Below are 21,929 nucleotides of genomic sequence, written 5' to 3' on the forward strand. Positions count from 1 at the left end.
AAGTTGCCTCTTTCCAAGTCTCTGGAAGAACCGGTTTTCCAAGCTTGAGATCAGTCACAAGTGTCCTCTTGGGGATCAAAATCACACACAGAACACCGCGAAGGGTCCTTTAGATCTGCCCGGTAACGCTACAATCACCCAATCGTTGGGCACATTCTTTCACTCTGGTCCCACCCCCTATCATGCTTCACTAGCTATAACATTTGTGGTAGCAACCACCTTTAACCCATGGTGGAACGAATTGGACAGTTGCAATCAGGGACGTTTTAAAGATTTTGGGGGCCCTGGGCCAAATGTATTTTGGGGGCCCCTGTTCGGAACAGCTTTGATTTTATGATCCAGTTTCAGCTCTTCCATGCTCTCTTTGGCCAGGTCACAGACAGTGCACAGGCACATTGATCCAAATTCTAAATATGTTTACATCTAATATTCCATACCTGTTTTCAATATTGTAACACAGCAGCAGCTCACTAATATTACTGCAAATAATCTCTGTGACACCCTCACATTTCTCATATGCGACGTCCTGTATTGATCTAAAAGAAACTTTTTTAGGTCTCGCCTGACCCGGCGCATGCGCTGGTCCGGCGAGACATTTTGTGAGGGCTCCAAAAAGTGCTACCAGGCCAGCCTAGAGCCACAGTGCATGTGCATGTGCGCGGGCGCGCGCGTCGTGCTTTACCGCGATTACTTTCACTTTCGCGGACGCTTTGATGTTCTCCGTGAGGCTTCAATAGATTGCAGCAGTTAAAACAAGCATTGGCATAGCCAATAGGTCTCGCTTATGGGACCTTATAAGTGTTTAGTTATGCAACTGTTGCATGGCTAAACACTTATAAGGTCCCAAAAGCTAGACCTATTGGCTATGCCAATGCTTGTTTATGGATGTTGCAGGAAACATAAACAAAACATGTGTCTGCAAAATGTCTATGATATACTCTCACACATTACCCACATTAAAAATAAATTAAAGGAAAACTCTATTTACAAAAATCTGTTTAAGAATTATTCAAGGACATCAGGCGAAGACTCTCTGCAGAACAGAGCGGGCTCTATCAGGGGGCCCCCTGAAAGGCTGGGGCCCTGGGCCAGAGCACACTTTCCCCATGCCGTAAAACGTCTCTGGTGCAACTAAAAGGGATCCTAGTTTTTCTCCTGAAATGCCGCACATCATCATCAGCATAGCTTTATTATACAACTTGACCAACTTAATACATATCTGGGGGACATAAGACCATTAAGGTACAAGATCCACAGGGGGACCAAGAAACAACAGTCCGGGAGTGACCCTGAGGCTACCTGAGATCTCCAGTTGGAATGAAGAAGTATAAAACCAAAAGGCAGACTGGAGTCACATGGTTATGGGATTGGGCTCGCACAAGGGGGTTGAGCCACACGTCACACTCTTAAAGGGTGCAGTCTGAACTCACATGGCTAGGTGGTGCTCTAAGGTTTCTAAAGTTGCATACACAGGGAGGTGTAATCTATGGTTACACGGACACAAGGCCATGGAGGCACCATAGATGGTCATGATGTGTGTCAATCTAGGGTCAAAGTTCAAGTTCTGCTCAGAGTCGTAATCATCTGTCATTGATTTTAAGGTGGTACTGTCAAGATGATTGTGTCTGAGGTCACATGATCTGTGCGGCTGGCATTGGGAAAGTCCTAGACTCACATGGTTTACGTGTGGAAGAGGTGTGGCACAGTGGCCAGAGCGGCTGACTCTGGAGCATGGGGCCCATTTTTTAATCCCCGGCACCAGTGCAGCTCAGCATGGTGGGTCTCTGGGCATTAGCTCACTTATTCTCCCCAAGGGCCCCCAGCGCCTTGAAACCCGTTAAAGTGACATGTTTACACTTTACAATTATCAATTTGTTCTTTATTTATTATTTGCTGGTGGTGTCTGAAGTGAGATGCTCCAGGCTTACAGTATGGTGTCAGAATATCAAAGCATGGAATTATGGGTTCAATATAAAAAATTTGACTCGGGTCAAAGGTACAGGGATGTTATCATTAGGCCTGGGCGGTGAACTCCACTCCGCTTGCAGAGTTTTCTGCATTACGCGGAGATCGTCGAGTTTTTTTCCTCGCTCGTGTTCCCCAATGTCAAGTTGGGGAGCGCGAGCGAGGAAAATCAACTTCTCGGTGAGAATTTTCTTTGTTCGCTATCGTCAACATCAAGTTGGCGAGCCCGAGCGTGGAAAATAAACCTCCCGGCGAGATTTCTCAATGCGGGGGGGTGTCAGGTTTCTCTCTTTTTTTTCTTTTTTTTTTTTCAATGCTTCAATAGATAAAATAGTAGCCGAGAACTTTGGCCCCCTGAGCAAATCTATAGAAGCAGATTTAAAGAGAATCGATGTATTACACCTCTCGTTGATAGGGAGGGTTAACGTATTAAAAATGTCGATGTTCCCCAAAATTCTTTATTTTTTCCGGGCCATACTTCTTTTAATTGAAGAAAAAGTAATTAAAAGTCTGGAGTCCATCTTTATAAAGTTCATCTGGCAGTAAGGGAGGGTTAGGCGCTCTACTAATCTTATGTCTCTTCCTAGGGATAGGGGCGGTCTGGCCTTACCGAACTTGAGGTTGTATCATTGGTCGTGTTTATTGATGCATATGTCCATTCTTTTCCAGTCAGAGCCACAATCCAGTGTAGGAAATTATGATATTCAGACGCCCCCTTCAATTTTTGAGTTATTAGTATGGAGAAAAGCATTTGGCCTCTTAATGCACGAAGTCGACCGTAGGTATTATAGGAAGGCTCGTTTTAAGGTATTGGGTGGTGCATGGGGGGTCTGGAGGGCTATCTCAAAGTTTTGTAGAATTCCCAAGGTAAACCAATATCTTCATTTAAATAACTCTAGTTTATTCCCACAGATGGCAGCCGATAGGAATCTGCAGGTATGGGAAGCTCTAGGAATTAGGACATTAGGTGATATAATGAGGGGAGACGATATTTTGGGGTTTGAGGCGCTGCAGTTCAGTGTCGGTATTCCTTCAAAACATTGGTTGTTGTATGTCAAATTAGTATGTCGGCTGAAGGCATTAAGACCAAGGATATCATCGCTAGCTGAATTCCCCATTGTAGACCTGTTGGTTAAAGGGTGTAAGAAGATAAAATATATTTATAGTTTACTTAATGGAGAAATTCAAGATGATCTAGAAAAAACGGAATCTGCTCTGGCTATAAAACTGGGAAATCCCGACGTTGATCTGGCCCTCCTTCTGAATAAGAAAATATTCCGTTCCACCAATTTGAGGGCACAGCACTACAAAACCTTGTTCAATCTATATCATACGCCCGCTAAGCTATATGCCTGGGGGGTAAGGGGAGATGATAGCTGCCCCAGATGTAAGGTTGGCCAGGCAGATCTGCTCCATATGTTTTTCAATTGCGGGTCTCTGGCAGGAATTCAGAGGGAGATAGAAAAATTCTGGGAGGGGCTGTTAGGCCAAAAAAATCGATTTATCCCCTACCCTTATGGTATTAGGCAGCGACGATAGGTTAAAATTGGGGAAAGCTGAGGAAGCTCTGGTCTTCATCTCCATCGCAGTACTTTGGATCTTAATCTCCGCAGGGTGGAAGGATACCGTAGCTCCTTCAATCCAAATGTGGCTTTCTAGACTACTTGGTATGCATAATATAGAGATCTCTCTGTATGCTCAGAAAGGGAAGAAAGTAGGGGATTTTGGGGAAAGTATCTGGGCTCCTATTTCAAATTGGAGGGAGGCCAGAACTAGAGAGGAGGAGAGAATTTAGATTGTTAAAATGTTGTATATAAATTGGATTATGGTTCCTCTTCCCACTATAGATGGCTTTGAGAAGACAAAGGATGTATGGTTATGGTATTATTGGAATTTCGAATTCTTACACTGACGCTTTGATGTAATTTTATGTTATTATGTACAAACTGCAAATCTAAAATAAAATTTTAAAAAAAGGGGTGTCAGGTTTCTCATTGCGAGTGGCCGCGTATGCTCGCAACCTCTCACGTTGAGAAACTGCCCGTTCGCGTTGAGAAAGCTGCCGCTCGAGTAAAAATCTACTCGAGTGGCAGAAAAGGAAAGCCTGCGCTGTGCATGGTGCCGTTCGCGATGATCTCACTGTGCGGACAAGCATCCAGCACTCTGCAATCACTGCAAACAACATTTTTCTATCAAACTCCGCCGCTCGCGGGGAACCGCGTACTGCGGCAGAGTTTTTTTTACCCCTTCGTGGAGTTTCCCGTAGCGCAACTCCGTGAACTCCGCCCAGGGTTAGTTATCATAGGTCAAATATCAGGTAGTGGAAGAAATAGAGGTCACATTACAAGGGGTTCATAGGATGTTGATCACGGAGTCATAGCAAACAAGTTAAGGACTGAATTAATTTCAACTACTAGTAATTAAGCTGGCGTAAAATTGTTCAAGGGTAGAGATTAGGTTCACCTAAAGAAGTGGGTGAAGACGTTCAAGTGAGGTCACATAGGGGAAATGTGGAACTGGTGTTCGTATAGTGAAGGGGTAGAATCGGGAATCCTAAGCCAAAACTCAGGGCTGTGGACGGCATAATCGGCGTTTGGAACCTGGCATCATTGATCCAGTGGTAAGGCCAGGGTCGTGTGTCAAGTAGGTCTGGGTGATATTTACATTATGTCAGTGTAATATGAGTAATTTCAGTAATTTTGCGTTACACTTGTCACACAAATATCCTGAGATTATTCCCTTATGCCACTTCGCATAATTACATGCCATTGCCAGTAAAAGGTTCACCATGAACGCATGTAAACAACAGTACATTGGTGGCGGCTGTTCGTGATTCTTTTGTTTAAATGTGTTCTACAGCCAAAAATTGATGTGAGAATGCACTAAAATATAGCACAAAATGACTGGTCTGTAATTATGTGTAGTTCATGTAATTTTGTCAAAATTTCACGTAATTATGCAAAAGCAAATTACTCCAATTGCACACACGCCTAACGTAAAGGGATGGAGTCTTGAGTCACCAGTGAGGTGGGTCCCCAGTGGTGCCTTTGGGCATATGGTGATTTTGTGGTAGAATTGTCCAGCGTTGAATATTTTTGGTGAGGCGAGTACGACAGAAGAACCATAACTTGTAATTAACTGTCACAAGCAATAACTGGTGATACAAAGCGATGCAAGAAATTCGAGACACCACTTACCTCTCTCACGAACGAAGTAGGCCAAGTAAAGGTCGAGCTCCTTCACCGACACGCTTATGTGATGTGGTTGTACACAGAGAATGGGGTTAGTGCACTGCTGGGACTTTACCAGCCGCTCCCCGTCCGTGCTCTCCAGGGGGATCCCTTTGAAGAGTATGACCATGACCAGGTCTAACCGCCACACCTTGTCCGCCTGCCGCAGGCAGTCAATGCGCCGCATCTTACCCTTCTGGTCAGGGTTAGAAAGGACACAACATGAGACCTTCTTCCCCGTGATGGACAGCACAAAGTCCTCCCGGTATTCGGGCCTGATGTCCTTGCGGAGTTTGGCCAGCAGGCGCGAGGCCCATTTCTGCTTGACCTCTGGCTTTTCGTTGAGAAGTTCATCCTTGACGGCCCTCTCCTCGTCTTTCGTCATCCTCTTCTCATGCTTCTTGAAGTACTTGCGCTTCCGGGCTTGGAGGTTGAACCATGTGTAGGCGAAGGCGCGCACGTGAGGGAGGAGAGCTTCAATGAAGGGATGGAACTCGTCCTAGACAAGAGAGGGAAAGAAAGAGTTGGCCATCAGTGAAGTGTGGACCATCATCAAAAGAACAATGTTTAAGCCTAGAAGAACTGTGAGTCGTACAAGTCGTACACCGATGTCCGAACTTCCAGGACTGTTCTTAAAACTATTGGCCCCAGAAATATCTACTTGCGCATAGTTCATAACCGTGAAATTGACTCCCGAAATACCATGACATTGACTCCCGAAATAGTGAGGACTTAATATGGTTAAGTCTTCCATGATGGTACTTCAGAGTTCATATTGAGATTATTTTGTGTGTGAAGGTTTTAAACTGTGATAATGTGGTACAACACAATTTACAGATGCCTTTTCTGAACCATGAAGCGATAGTCAAATAATTCAAACCAACACAATAAAGCTTCCTCAGTTCCTTGGGAGAAACATTTTTGACAACTGTTGGGTGTTCAGCTCCTGCTAGAGCCTAAGGCAGGATTGTAACTCACACTATCAAGGATTACATGGACCTCCACACATGCCCTGTTGCCTACATAGAGGCCATTAACGTTGAGTATCGTGGCGAACCCCCAGCCCCCACCCAAAGAAATCTCTAAATCAGAACACCACTTATTTTGCCATGGCATCTGGCTGAAGCTACATATGGGCAGCCACCCAGATTTCCCAGGCCAGGAAAAATCCTGCCAGGTCTCGATGTGAACCCTTCACTTATATATTATTGGAACAGTGACAAACCACCCCAATCCCATCCTGCCCCCATTAATTTCCAAAGAATTGGGAACCTCTGAACAACCATGTATGGATCGGTCAACCATATGGAGCAGGGCATGGTACCCTAGCCACACCGCTACATGTATCACCACCCACACTTGCCAGATCAGGGGGTGCCCCACATATTCAGGTGTTGTCATTGGTAATCTTGGGAGTAGGGCTGGCGATGTTCACCTTTCCATTACCACCCTGACCTCCATTCATCCCAAATCGATCACTGAGGCTAGCGCCATTCAACAAGACTCTCCTCTGGTCAATTTCTGCTTGAGTTGCTGGTGCTGTCTACATAAATGACCCAAAATGCAAGCAGGAGGATGAAAGTGCTATATTTAACAAATGCATCTTCATATTTTTACTTCGCACCTAATACTAGTGAAAACATTTGTAAGTGCTCACGGATTTCGCAACTGAGAGAGGGTGGTACAATTTAACCAGATGGACCCAGGATTCTGGGCACAGCAGGAGCCAGAAGAAAGCCGGGATCCAAGGTGAAGAGAAAACACTGCCCTGTTGTGTTGTTTTCGATCAGAGACCGATGCTTACCATCCTCATAGATCCAAAGTCACAAATAAGCATAAACACCAAAGCAATACGTTCATTTGCCCTGAAGAAGGACAGTTCTAAAATTATATTACTAATAACATATTACATTTAAAAGATTTCAGAATATGTAAAAGATACTGAGTTTATCACAACGTGAATAACAAACATCGTCGCCAGCAGGCAAATGTCCAAGTTGTATACACACTTCAAGGAGAATAGGGGGACAAGGAGCAGATAAGTAGGAGAAGGAAAAGGTCCTGTACCAGTGCTCCTGAAATTAGTACACGTACAAAGTAAGGTAACAGTTCCTAAAAAAATATATATGCCAGTATGGTCTACTATGCAAGAAGAGAGGTAATAGGGGGATGGCGGAAGGTGTCAGGCGAGGTTCGAGAGTGGTAGTGTGATGGAGACCAGAAACTCCTGGATGGTACTAGAAGTGCCCTCACACACCCTTGCGGGTGCAAAGCATCATCATCGGGCGGTGCTCCTCGTGGGGGTGGCGCTGCAGTCCCTCACGGGCCCTCGGAAGGGCTCTCTATCGGAGATCTTTTGGTGGAGTCGCCGTAGTTGTGCGTGCGGGTGTGTGGGGAAGGGGGGTGTGGTGATGAAGCTTAAAAAGACCTAATGGTACCCTGACTATTTATTGGTGGGTCCAAGAGGTCTGCTAAAAGTAACGGGGAATGATGTTACATAAACATTCTGAGTAGGGGAAGAAAGATGTAAATACGTCCCGCTGCTCTCGACCCGTTGGAGTGAGGGTTAAAGTGAGAGAGAGGGGGTACAAGTGGTGGTCAACATGTTTCGCGCTGTTGCCGGTCCCTAATGGATCCTAGCGCTTCGTCAGGACCAAGGTGGTGGTTAAAAAGTAAGGAGAGGGATTCAGACAATAGGGGAGAGTATTCTGTAATCCCAAAGACAAAAACAAAAAAATTGTAGAAGGATCACGGATTATTCGTGTCCTTGACGTCGAACCCGCACCGGCGACTCTGGAGGCACCCTAGGTTACCGCAGCGAACTTCCGGGGCAGATCTGTAGCCCCCGCCCCAGATGGTCTAGACCCGGCACAGCGTGGACCCAGACTTGTTGCGGGTTCGACGTCAAGGACACGAATAATCCGTGATCCTTCTACAATTTTTTTGTTTTTGTCTTTGGGATTACAGAATACTCTCCCCTATTGTCTGAATCCCTCTCCTTACTTTTTAACCACCACCTTGGTCCTGACGAAGCGCTAGGATCCATTAGGGACCGGCAACAGCGCGAAACATGTTGACCACCACTTGTACCCCCTCTCTCTCACTTTAACCCTCACTCCAACGGGCCGAGAGCAGCGGGACGTATTTACATCTTCCTTCCCCTACTCAGAATGTTTATGTAACATCATTCCCCGTTACTTTTAGCAGACCTCTTGGACCCACCAATAAATAGTCAGGGTACCATTAGGTCTTTTTAAGCTTCATCACCACACCCCCCTTCCCCACACACCCGCACGCACAACTACGGCGACTCCACCAAAAGCCCTTCCGAGGGCCCGTGAGGGACTGCAGCGCCACCCCCACGAGGAGCACCGCCCGATGATGATGCTTTGCACCCGCAAGGGTGTGTGAGGGCACTTCTAGTACCATCCAGGAGTTTCTGGTCTCCATCACACTACCACTCTCGAACCTCGCCTGACACCTTCCGCCATCCCCCTATTACCTCTCTTCTTGCATAGTAGACCATACTGGCATATATATTTTTTTAGGAACTGTTACCTTACTTTGTAAATGTCCAAGTTGCTCATGGTGGGGGAAGAATAGCCTCAAGCTGGCCAGGAAGGTATGTGTTCTGGCAACGGAGGCAGTGGGAGGATTAGACGAAACGTTATTGATGAAATGGGTGATTTGGCTAGTCATTTGGCAAGGTGGAAAGGCAAACAATTGTTAAAAAAGCTAAACTCTATTGAGGAAGGACAAGATTTGGTCAATCATTGGTCAAGAGAGAGTCGAAGAGTTAATGGTCCAAGAATCAAGGACAGCTATTCATCGGGGATATGGTAGTTAATGGTTCGCTATCAAGGACCTAAGTCAACAAGTTATTGTTCAACGAGGCATTCTTCCCATTTATGTTAAAAGGAAGCAAGTAGAACAATTTTGATTAAAACAGCAAGACGAGCAGGTATTGGTCAGAGAAGAAAATTCAAGCAGATTTGACTATGGTGGGGGACTTCAGAATGTACCGCTTGGACCAGCTGGAGACTTAACAATTTACTGCTTGGACTGTTGATTCAAGCAGTCGTTGTCCGAAGAGTAGAACTGAACAATTACTGGCCAAGAGTCGTGCAGTATCTGGTCAAGGAGGAATTTGTCTACTCCTTGAACAAAGGTGCAATCGAACACTTATTAGCAAACGGGAAGAGCTGAAAAACTATTGGCCACGGAAGAAGCAATAACAGTTATTGAACAAATTGGTTATTTCATCATATACTGGCAAAGGGATTAGTTCGAACAGAAACTTATAAAGGGAAACAATTGAAGAGTTTTTGGCAAGAGTTACTAAAGGAACAACTCATGGTGGTCCAAGGGGTGATTTTGCCAGTCGTTGGAAAAGGAGGCAAGTCCATCCATTACTCATAAATGGTCCAGTGCGAAGAGTTCTTGGCACGGGTGGTAAAACAAGTATTGATTAACTGGCCCAATCGTTTAAGATTGGTTTAGCGCACACGCAAATTGGTGTTGATTACTGGAGGGTGATATTTGATCAAATATGTTGATATGAACAGATATTGGTTCTTGTGGCAAGTTGAACATTTATTTGCATTGTAGAAAAGTAGGCTAAAGTATTGGTCAAGAAGGGGGTGTTCCCAGTTAGTGTGAAATGTGAGAACCAAACGCATATTCATCAAGGGAACAAGTCAAAAAGAGTGAATAAAGTCAGTATTTCTCAAAGGTTTGGTTGAAACAGCAATCGCCCCATGGTCATTTAAAATGATTATTGGCTCAGAAGGCCTGTTATTGGTCTAGGCGTGATTGAGCAGTATTGTATGGTTGAGGAGTTGTTGGTTAAAAGATTACCTAATTCTAGTTCAATGAAGTTAATGACGTGTGGTTTGCGAATAGGATCATTTGAGCAATGATTGGCCACGGTTACAAGCGTTTTTTTAAGTAAATGGCCTGCACGTAAAGTTCATAAAGTCTCAATTTAATTTTATTTTTAAAAGGTGATGCAATTAGAAAAAAACACATTATTTTTTGAAGACTGGAACAATTCACCTAATTTGGCAAATCTGTAAGCACAGGAGGTGTAAGTGGGAATATAAAAATCATCAAAAGCACACACTCGTGGAACACACAGCCACTCACAAATCCCCCCGCCCCCTCCCCCACAACCCTACTATGCAAATAAAGATGAGGCGATCCGGAGAACGAATTAAAACTACCTTTTTGTTTGTAAGGTATTGTCTGCTGAGTATTAGCTGAGCCATGCAGGGTTTACAAAGACAAAAAGCCAATCAATCCAGTGTCTACAGATATAATTATTTCAACAGTTTGCAGTAGAAATTAACTAATATACAGACAATGTTATTTTTGTATGATTTATTTTTTTGCAATTAACCTTACATGTCCACTGCACTGGAAGCAATTTATCGAGGGAAAAAAAGTATTAGAGTGGCAGTCGACTGACATTCACAGGTTATCTTGCTTGGTAGAGGATGTCAGTGACCGACACCTTTTTTCAGTTTTTACCACCTTTTGATATTTTTTAGCATTGGTCCTCATTTTCTCATCTTCTCAGACCAGAGAAATACAACTCCTTAACTCTCCTTACGAAGGCCCAGTGTTGTACTTAACCTATGTGTGTTAGTTATAGAATGTAGAATGTAATTTCCTCATGGACTGTCATGAGTCATTCTAGCTTTGGATGTGCTGCTGTTGAGACCTGTTAACCTGTCGGTGGTTGAACTGAATAAAGCTTCTTTTGGACTTCCCTTCATCTTGGCTTTTATTACTGGCGACGAGGATCTGACCCCTAACACTTTATAGCTCTAAATTTGTAGAATCGATTTATATGGATACAAGTTGTCTTTGTGTCCGCTTAGGAAGGACCAGATTTTGCCAAGGGATCCCTCTCAACCCTAACATTTGTAGGATCAATCCATCTGGACCGAAGGGATCTCCGATTCTGATCTTTGACTTGCATTGGAAGACCAAAAGACTCAAAACTGACACTGTAAATCTCTAAATAGGTAGGATTTAATTAAGGTAAGCACTGTCTCTACTCCGGAAGGTCAAGAGACTCCCAAACGATGCTCCATATCTCTAAATTTGCTGGATCTGTTCATATAGAAACTAGTAATCCGTTTCTACTTGGTAGCGCTGAAAAACGCAGAACTTATCCTTAAAAGATACACACATTTGTAGCATCAGTTCATGCTGATCCAAATAACATTAAACTTAAGTAGAAAAGGTAAAGACTTCGAAAATGGTTCCTTTATGGCTGTATATTGTATGACTATACGTCAATAGCTTGCCGCCATGCAATCGCCAAGAACACCATATAGTATCAGGAGCAATATTGCAGCTTGCTGAATCCTGCTCGTAAATTGGCAAGCAGAAATTTGTTCCTGAAAACAGGCTGGGTAAATGTGTGAGAGCCCTTGAGGCATACACTGGAGAATGAACTGCATCTTGGGAATTTTCAGCTGCCCCTGCAGGTGTTCCAACCCCTCCAAACGATAATGTGTTGTAGAAGACCCTCGATTCGATAGTCTTTCGGAAAATGCAAGTGTTGTCTAAGAGGTTGATATCAAATGCAAGGGGATTAATTCCATATTTTAGGCCTCTACTCTTAGAAGCACATGCTCTGCACACTGTGAATGGAGAAGTCAAGAATCCTGCAGGCAGAGGATGCAAGGGGCCAACGCGGGAGAGGAACCGAAATGTTATTGAAAAATACATAAGGAAAAAGATGCACGTATGTATCTGTAGCTTTGCCACAGTTTAGCATTGGCCTTCGCTTCTGGGGCATGTTTTGGATTAGGGATTGATGGAAAAAGGCATTATTTGATGATTAGATTAACCTTCGCCCCTTAGAAAGACTGCCAATGGCGTTTACTCTACATTGTGCGGAAGGATGAAAGACTGCCAATTGGTCATCGTTGAACGCCTTCAGAAAGATGAACTGTGAGAAAGACCTTCAACATAAACAAAATAATGTTGTGTCGCGTAACGCACCATTTATCATGTTGTCATCTATTCTGCTGAATCTGTTGCAGATGCCATCACGCTCAATATCGACCTTATTGGAGAGTTGAGGCGTTCAGGCCACCTGCCGAGCAGATGGACTCGTCCAAGGAACACCTCGCTTATTACTTGTCGCTCCTGCCGTAGACCATGATTGATTCGCAGAGCGACCGGTTGGTTTGACGGGCTACTGTAAATTGACCCTTGTGGGACTGAAGGCTGCACAGCATATTATACCTGGTGCTGCAGCCAACCGAGCTGTCTCTGGCAGAGCAATTGGATAATTTGTGGCCGATCAAAGCCAGATGTGTGGATCCAAAAATAGCCAGCGCCACCGAATCTGGTGAGTGTGTGCCGCGCGGGAAGCCGGCTGGAAAATTAAAAAAAGATCAAACAGTCAAACATAGGAGGGTAGGAAAAAAGGGGAAATAATGTTATTTTTCTGGGACTGACTTGAAAATGGCATCTCTTTCGAAGCCGTGGGCCTAGCGAAACCCAATAGCGTGCCTCGCCGCCAGACCTCCCTGACATTTCTGTCTTCCGCGCTGCATTAAATATGGTTCACATTACAAATAATTGGGAATTGCATCAGTAAAAAGTGCTCGCTGGTGCCGTTCTGGTGTCGGAGCGGTTGGGAAAATGTTTTTCATTTGGCCCGCGCTCTAGGTTGGAGCCGCGCCCAGGGAGACGTCTTAAAGCAACATGGCTTCATCTCGCCTCACTTCCCATCCCTTCCATTCCTTCCCATGTTCAATTCTTAGTTTTGGAAAGTTGTAGGGTTTTTAGGGCTGGCTTGACTGCACAGATGTCTACAAGACCTTTTGGTACTGGGTCTTTGTAATATACATAAAGTGGGCTTTGGCTCCACCCAGAGGAGTGTTAATGAATCCCTCCCTCCCTCGTACTATGGCCTGTTTGGTGTATCATTCCGCCACCTAGCGAGCGCTTGCATTGCAATGCATGAGGACTATTTTACATCCAAGAAGTGTTCTGAATAATCGGACAATAAACTCTTAATCTCACAAAGGCACTCTATACATTAAGAACACTTTTTTATGCTTTACTTTTACTAGGGCTCACAGAGTATTGAAAATGCTAAATACTTTGTGGCAGAATTAGAGTTTGGCGGGCGGATAATACTTCATCTGGACGGGGGAGGGCATTGACCTAGCCACCGCCAGGGGCCTCTGCCAGCCAAACCTATCGTTGTGTGCCAGCCCCACTCTGCAGAAAATTTCCCTCACGATGCAGGCTTCATTATATTTTTTCACTGTCCGTCACCACCAGAAAAAAAAAGCCCCCAGATCGCCCACTCTAAACTGGCTGGATGGCAGGGTGGCTCGCTTCGGCAACAGACCCAGCCGAAGTAGGCTGCATCGTCAACATACTTAAGGTCCACCCGCCTCTAAATGGGGTGGAACTTGAGTTTGGCACTGGGGCGACGCAGTACCCTTGCGCCAAACTCAAACCAGCCCCTTAATGTTAACACAGGTGCATCGAGCTAGTACTGAAGCGCCTATGCGGCAAATGGAAGCCTCCTGAGTGGAACTATGCGGTGGGTGTGGCAAGGGGCTCCGTAGGGCAGGATTCAAGAACGGAAAATGCCCCCTCCTGGTTGGGTATTTCAAAAATGAGCAATACTTGGGGGTGCAGTAGGCACATCTCGCCCTTAGGTCACACCTAGTGGCACCCCGTAACAGCACCAGCTGAACTAGTGACATCTAGGCGCTAGAGGCTTCCAGACTGCTTCAATGCTGATGTTTTCGGGGAACACGTGAGCGGGCGGCTCGCAGACCCCTCTGGAGACCCTCCCACGTGGAGGGCCTGTTTTAGTCATTGTGAAGTATTCAGCGAGCACTGGTGAAACACTACAACAATCCTACTGTTTTGGTGTATTAGGCAGGTCTAGTTAGGCTCTCGTGGGGAGGGAGAAACGGAATACACCCACCAAAGGGGGTGTCGGGCGGTCAGGTGCCCAGGGCACTGGGATTCCAAAGCACCTGCCATGAGCCGGGGAGTCATACTCTCGCTCCCAGCATGCACTGCGGCCCCACCACAGGCGGAGCGGGGACCGGGCCGCCCCGCCCTGCAGCCATCTGGAGCGATGTGGTCATCGGAGATGAGGGACAAGCTCCGCATTCACTGGGCCGCCCGCCCCCCCTCCTTCCTCCCCACCAGTCACCCTTCCACCACACGCACACCACGCACCGGCCGGCGGAGGGAAGGCGCTAATGCGCAGCAGCTGGCCAGGAGGCGGCATGTGCCTCGAATCCTCAGCGGCCGAGGGGAGAAGCAAGACGGAAACAGCGCCTTCCAAAATCAATAACATGCCTGTCTCTAGGCGCTGTGGTCTTCACTGGTGACCCGCTCTTGTGAGGTGAAGGAGCAAGGGCTCCTGTGTCCGCCCCACAAACCAGGAGCGAGAAACGAAAACACCACAAGGAAGGCCTCATGTAACCTAGTGCTTCGAGGCCTGGTCATAGACGCCAAGCGTCCCACGTCCATGTGTGATGTGCTGCCCCAGTCCAGTTTTTTCCTTTGAATTCTGGAACTTGTTGTCTTGTTCAATCCAATATGACTAAAAGTCCCAGAATTCAAAGAGAGAAACCGGGACTGGTTCAGCATAAGGCGCTTGGGCCTGAAAAACGTGGCAGGGCTGCCTGGGATAGTTAAACTTAGGGGGGGCAACCAGGACTTTACACCAACCCTGTGGTCCTGAAGCGTGAAACCAAACTGGGGCTGCACCCTACACAGAAAATCCCATTTGATCCCAGCGGGCCAGAACCAGGCCTTTGAGGGTCTTGGGTGCGGACCTGTTCTGGCAAGTAAGAGGTGAAAGGACTTCTGCATCTGCCCTTCCAACCAGGAGCGCAGAACTGAAAGGGGGCAGTATAACGCAAGGGACACCCCCTTACAATCTTATGGAGCAAGGCAAATCCTGCTTCAACCAAAAGACCCCAAGGAGAGCCATCACTCCACGCCCTGGCAAACAAAAGCAAAAGAAACGAGCATGCAAGATGAAAAGAAAACAATACATTGTACTCGGTGGATCAGAACATGCCTTTTTGGTCTTCCTTGGTAACTACCAACCAATCCGGCAGGCCACAATAATTCTATAAGGAAGAGGATTTGATGCCAGTGCCCCAGGGGTACATTCCAGTACCTATTTCTAAGTATGCCATCCAATGTACCCCCGGGGGACCCCCATAGTTTTCCATATTAAAATATGCTGGAACTCTGGGCAGCTGCAGAACAATCCAATGACCTGACAAAGAACAGCATAACATTGGGCTGTCGCTTCCAAACCGTGGGTCAGTAACCACGTCCACAGGACAAAGATGATACTCAAACACCAGCAAAGATGGGAACTGGCTAAAGAACAGCAATAAAGACATCCGGATAGCACCATTCTATCTAACCATCACTGTTAACAAGTGATGGTTTTCATTCAGAAGTGATTCTTTTCAGAGGTAGTAGACTGACTGATCTGTATTGTTATTTTGGCTTTAATGATTGTGTGGTCCCCTTTCTGCCTCAATCCTCGTTCTACCTCTCATGTTTTGGGCCTCCCCGGCTCAACCAAGCTACCGCAAGTGTCATAGGATGATGGAGCCATAGAACCCCTAAACTTTTTGTCAACGCTCTACCATCTCAGTGGAGTAAAGGCTTTTATGATTCAGGGCCATCTTCTGTAAACGCAAGGTCGCCTGGTCTGGGGTACCTGTGTAAAAGTAATGCCTGTCAACACACAGATGTGATGTTTTTTTGCCACAAACTTTGGGAAGTTTGTTTCAAAACTTCACAACTCTTCAAAACTTTAAGGTGGGAGAGATCTTTCATTTACAAAAAAACTAGGGGTGGGCAAAGAATTCAGCTCTGCCGGCAGAGTTTGTGGAGTTGTGCCCACTTCGCGTGGAAATCCCCAAAACTCCACGAAGCGACGTGAAGCAGAGTTTTTTTCTCTCGGCCAGCTCGCCAGTGTTAAGTTGCCGAGCGCTCGCGAGAAAAAAGTGCATGCTAGACCACCTCTGGACGGGATTTCTCAATGTGGGCAGTCGCTACCGATCGCATTGAAAAATCTGCCGCTCGCAATGAGGACGCTGCCGTTCGAGTAGAATGTCCACTCAAGTGACAGCAGCAGAGTCCTCTGGCGCGACGCGTAATGCCATTCGTGCTGTAAACCTTTACAGCGCAGGACAAATTCCCAACGCTAAAAATCAGTGCGAGCAGCGCGACTTAAGAGAGCCCGCTGCTTGTGGAACGCCGCACAGCAGAGTTTTCCCGCCACTTTGCGGAGTTCCCTGGCGTAAAACTCCACGAACACTACCCTGACCTAATAAAAATAATCCGCAGAACGGTTTTTAAGGGGATTCTCAGCAAAGGCTTTTCTGAGATAGTCTCTTGCAAACTTGTTGCAGGAATTTTTTTACACACAGGTGTTTTTTGTGATGGTTACAACACAGTGCAGCTTCTATGAAGTGCAGAGTTTGTAACCCTTCTGACCTGCTAGGGCCGCAGTCTGCCAACTTCTCACCACGGCGGGCAGTGTTGAGCCCCACTCTCCTCTGGGCTGGCAGCCCTGTAATGCTTCGTTGCCCTACCAAAGGCACAGCGACGCACCGTACACTGCGTGTGCTCCTGGGAACGGAAAAACCTCTACTGTCCGTTTTAGAAACAGAGGTATAGACCAGGATGGGAGGCTGGACCCCGAATGTAAGTTGGCAAGAGCCAAAGACCCCAAAGGGGTTCCACAAAATTTGAACAGCAACCGGATGTGACGAGGTGCAGAGCTGCCTCTCCTCCCAGTGGCCCCTAAATTTGAGCCAAACAATGTTCAGGGGGCCCAGGAGCACCGCAAAAAAATAATAACTACGACAGTATTGTAAAGAAAATGAGGTTATATCAAGAAATGACACATATTCAAAATACTTTCTCATTTCTGGTCCTTCTTGGGAAGAAAAAAGGAAACAAGGGAGACTGTGAAAACCGGACCCTGGGGACTCGAGGCCAAGAATCCTACGGGAGACATATTTTCACAGCCCCCGTGTCTCCGCATAGACGCTCTTTTGATGTATTTCAGCGTTGAGGGCGAGTCCGGAACTGTCCGCGGTGCTGAAGCCCCACTTGCTAACATTGGCCCTTTGGACGGCATTGGGTATTCCTCTGTACTGTCGCCTCTGCGTGAGGTGACGTCGACACGTAGCATAGACAAATAATGGCCCTTACCTTAACTTGGGCCATTCCTTTCTAGGCCCCAGCCATACTACGGAAATGGGATGTATTTGGATATACGCACCAGGAATACCCCATAGGATGACTATGTCCCATGCATGTGTGTGGCCGCGGTGGACTCTGCTTTCTTGTCAAAATTGTTTGGGCTAGAAACACCTTTTGTTAACTGCAGCTGTCATTTTTTTTCACCCGTTCTATCCAGGTTTAAAACACACTCCATTGAAAAGTCACGCGGCTGTGCAATAACTTTTGATGTTGTTAACATTTGTGTAACATTTTGTCCACACGAGCCTTAACATCACCTCCCTTGTGCTAGGCCATGATTGGCTGCCACGGCACCCACAAGCCCCAAGCTAACTCTTACTGCTCTGGCGCTCGAAACCTGCGTCAGAAGAGGAAACGGGAAGTAACACCCACGTGTCACTTCCTGTTGCTGTTACCCAGAACAACATTTGGAAAAAGAGACTTAGTGTGGCAGTCTTGGGTGCGTGCGTGACCCCTCTCCGAGCTGGAGGCGGTGAGGGGGACATTCTGGGAGCTGCGACCAGAGGTGAGCTCCTGGGGGTCTGGTGGGTCCTGTCTGGGGTGAACTCTCTCTCTTGAGAGCTGTGTGGCCTTGTGTGCAGAGGAGAGCTCTCGGGGAACTGCAGCCTCACGGAAGGGAGCTGTCAATCAGTCACTGCCTCTGCTGTAATCTAAGAGCTGTGGACTGCACTGCGTCGGGTGACCTCTGTGAACCTCCGCTGTCTAAGAGAGCTGGGGAGCGCTGCATGAGACAGATGCTAAACTGCAGCTCACCCTGTCAGCGAGCTCGAAGGGAGCTCTCTCTTGCGTGAGCTCCCCGAGAGCCGCCGGTGACCCTGTCTCGGAGTCAGTTCTGTGCGAGAGCGCTCCCTCAGAGCCCCGCGTGAGCCAGTATGTGAGGTGAGCTCTTTGAACGGTGGAGTGCAGAGCTCCCTGCCTCCGAGGCAAGCTTTCCTGCAGCTGAGGAGAGCTTCTTAGAGCCACAGACGACCATGTCTGAGAGTGAGTTCCGTGAGGAGACCCCCCTCAGAGCTCCTCGTGACCCAGTATGTGAGGTGAGCTCTTTGAACGGTGGAATGGAGAGCTCCCCTCCGAGGGACGCTTTCCTGCCGCTGATTTTCTCCCAGAGCCGCAGATGAACCTGCTGTGAGGTGAGTCTGTCCTGTGGAGAGGCTGAGGGCAGGTGCACGTCCCCCCCGTCCCCCCCCCGACCCCTGCGCCTTGGCCCGCTCCAGACCTCCAGCCCAGGCGGGGTTCTTAGACCATCTGTCCTCATGGCCCCCTCCCGCTGCCCCAGTCACATTCCCGGGCACGCGGAGTTAATCTGCCTTAAAGGGGCCTCGCCAGTAGAGGAAACAATTATCGACCCGTAAATAAAGATGTTATAAGGCCCCACAAATTAGCGGGGGGCTTTGGAATTAGCTGTCTGTAGCGTCTTTCAGGGGGTGAGAAGTGATATGGCGGCCAGCTGCTCCGAGGGGCGGCCGGGCCCTGGCGGCCTAGCTCGGGTACAAGGCCAGTGACCCTACGTGCTGCCCAGCATGGCAGCGTTGAACGGCTGACAAGGCACCAGGCCGGGGGGGGGGGGGGGGGGGGTTTCTGCTTTAAAGAAGAACTGCGACTCCCCATCACCTTACGCTAGGAAGTCCCCAATGTACGCACGATTCACACCCATCTGACTTCTGGGACCTGCAGTTAGTGCCGCAGTCTGGACTACAAGTACCAGAATGCATTTGGAGCAAGCTAAAAAAAACGGTGATGGATAAACAGCTGACACCTAGATCTCTGCCACTGTCACTTTTTATTTACAGCCATGTTGCACTTGTGAATGAAAACTAAGCCTGGGTGAAATTTTAATTATGCTGGAGTAATCGGAGTAAATCAGGTGTTTTTGTGCTAATTTTGTGACATGAAATTAGCAAATTATGCTCATGCACGTAATTTTGCTGCCATTTCTCATAATCGCACTATAGCAAAGTATGTCCACCCAGCTCGTACGTTCCTGGTTCCGTGTGTGACCGTCTGATCCAGGTCACGTTGTTTTCCCTCCTTTACAGCTGTAGCCCTGTCGATTTCATTATAAAATCAAAACTATACGTCCAAAGATGCAAAGAGAAACCTGGACTGGTGGTGCCCCCGAAGAGAGTTCTGCAGAAACTATTTTTTTCAGGGAAGGAGTCCATACGATATGGCCATGAAAGCCTACAGAGCGTATATGTACTTTTATAAATATTTTGTATTGGAAAACTGGAGGCTGGCGCAGTTTCTCGGCCAGGTCTACAAACAAAATGGAACCAGGGACCTTCATTGTTATCCAAGATCCCTTTATGACGCAGGGTGGAAGTGACACGTCGATCCTTTTTGTTTACCACGGGTGACCCCCAAAACACTATTTAATTCCTATTTATCCATTTTGTTTGTATTTATAGTAATATTTTTTTTTTATTCATGATGACTTTTAGAATTATTTTGTATCTTTTATGATCCATTTTTGAGACCGAATAAAGATTGAACTGGAACATAAAATTCCTATTGAATAACCAATTAATTTCGACTTCCTTTTAAACTAACCTTGTCAAGGGTTTTATTGTGAAGGATCCGTGACAATATAAGACTATTTATCCTGAATTTGCCAGGCCCGGGGTTCTCTGTGACGTGTTAGGCCACGCCCTCGACTAGTTAGACTACCCTCTCCTGGGGGTTCTTCCAGGTGCGTCTTAGGTCACGACCCTTCTGGGCGCACCTGCCTACCTATACATTGTCATCTTGTTTCAGCTGCTGTTAAAGGAAAGGCAAACTGGGAGTTCTAGAGACTCAACCCCGTGACGGGCATTTTACATCACTGCAGCAGGTGCATAAACCTCGTCAGCTCTACTGCCCGCTAAGTGTTATAAGGGATATCTCTGCCACCTTTCACTGCAGCAGGCGCATTAACCTGATACCCTCTCGCTCGCCCGCTAGCAGGAACAGCTGTGATTCTCCTCGGAGGGCCCTGTGCCGCCTGCATGGCGCCCATACCTGGCACTGCCAGGGTTGCAGAGGTCCCTGGACGTGCAGGACCCCCCTGGACGTGCAGGGCCCCCCTGAACTTCAGTGGTCCCGGTGTGGGAGTCCCCGGGCCTCGTGTTCCACCGGCCGCTAATTCAGTGCCTGTCTCGCAGGCACTTAGACCCGAGGCCGCGGCGGCCTGGAGATGGATGGGGCTCTCTGCGCGCCCTGGACGCCTCTCTTTGCCGGGAGAGCGGCTGGGGCCGAGGCTTCCGGCTGCCGCGGCCATAGATCAGTCTGAGGAGCTGAAGAGGAGCCGGGAGTTGTGTGCACTGGGGAGAGAGAGGCAGGGCGGGGAGCATCAGTGCACGAGGACGTCCACCGAGAGGCCTCCTGTGAGGGGCGAGCCAAAGTCAGGGGCGTCGAAAGCAAAACCTGACTGATATTAAGACAGCTTACAGACACTGCATCGCAGAGACGCCACTGACCTGCAAGCAATGCAGCTTACAGACACTGCATCAGAGACGCCACTGACCTGCAAGCAATGCAGCTTACAGACACTGCATCAGAGACGCCACTGACCTGCAAGCAATGCAGCTTACAGACACTGCATCAGAGACGCCACTGACCTGCAAGCAATGCAGCTTACAGACACTGCATCAGAGACGCCACTGACCTGCAAGCAATGCAGCGTACAAACACTGCATCAGAGACGCCACTGACCTGCCAGCAATGCAGCTTACAGACACTGCATCAGAGACGCCACTGATCTGCAAGCAATGCAGCTTACAGACACTGCATCGCAGAGACGCCACTGACCTGCAAGCAATGCAGCTTACAGACACTGCATCAGAGACGCCACTGACCTGCAAGCAATGCAGCTTACAGACACTGCATCAGAGACGCCACTGACCTGCAAGCAATGCAGCTTACAGACACTGCATCAGAGACGCCACTGACCTGCAAGCAATGCAGCTTACAAACACTGCATCAGAGACGCCACTGACCTGCCAGCAATGCAGCTTACAGACACTGCATCAGAGACGCCACTGATCTGCAAGCAATGCAGCTTACAGACACTGCATCGCAGAGACGCCACTGACCTGCAAGCAATGCAGCTTACAGACACTGCATCGCAGAGATGCCACTGACCTGCAAGCAATGCAGCTTACAGACACTGCATCGCAGAGACGCCACTGACCTGCAAGCAATGCAGCTTACAGACACTGCATCAGAGACGCCACTGACCTGCAAGCAATGCAGCTTACAGACACTGCATCAGAGACGCCACTGACCTGCAAGCAATGCAGCTTACAGACACTGCATCAGAGACGCCACTGACCTGCAAGCAATGCAGCTTACAAACACTGCATCAGAGACGCCACTGACCTGCCAGCAATGCAGCTTACAGACACTGCATCAGAGACGCCACTGATCTGCAAGCAATGCAGCTTACAGACACTG

The 21,929-nt window shown here is 47.6% G+C and overlaps 1 protein-coding gene across 4 annotated transcripts in view; it reads right to left on the reverse strand.

Annotated features, from left to right (window-relative positions):
• Window positions 1–21,929, reverse strand: part of NFIC (nuclear factor I C) — a 301,802-nt gene that overhangs the window by 199,816 nt on the left and 80,057 nt on the right. For all 4 annotated transcript variants that reach the window (XM_085639057.1, XM_085639059.1, XM_085639060.1 and 1 more), the window contains exon 2: window positions 5,163–5,694. In XM_085639057.1, coding sequence (XP_085495183.1) covers window positions 5,163–5,694 — 532 coding nt within the window. The remainder of the gene's footprint in view (window positions 1–5,162; window positions 5,695–21,929) is intronic.

Source organism: Triturus cristatus, chromosome 12, assembly GCF_964204655.1.
Source record: "Triturus cristatus chromosome 12, aTriCri1.1, whole genome shotgun sequence".
Lineage (NCBI taxonomy): Eukaryota > Metazoa > Chordata > Amphibia > Caudata > Salamandridae > Triturus > Triturus cristatus.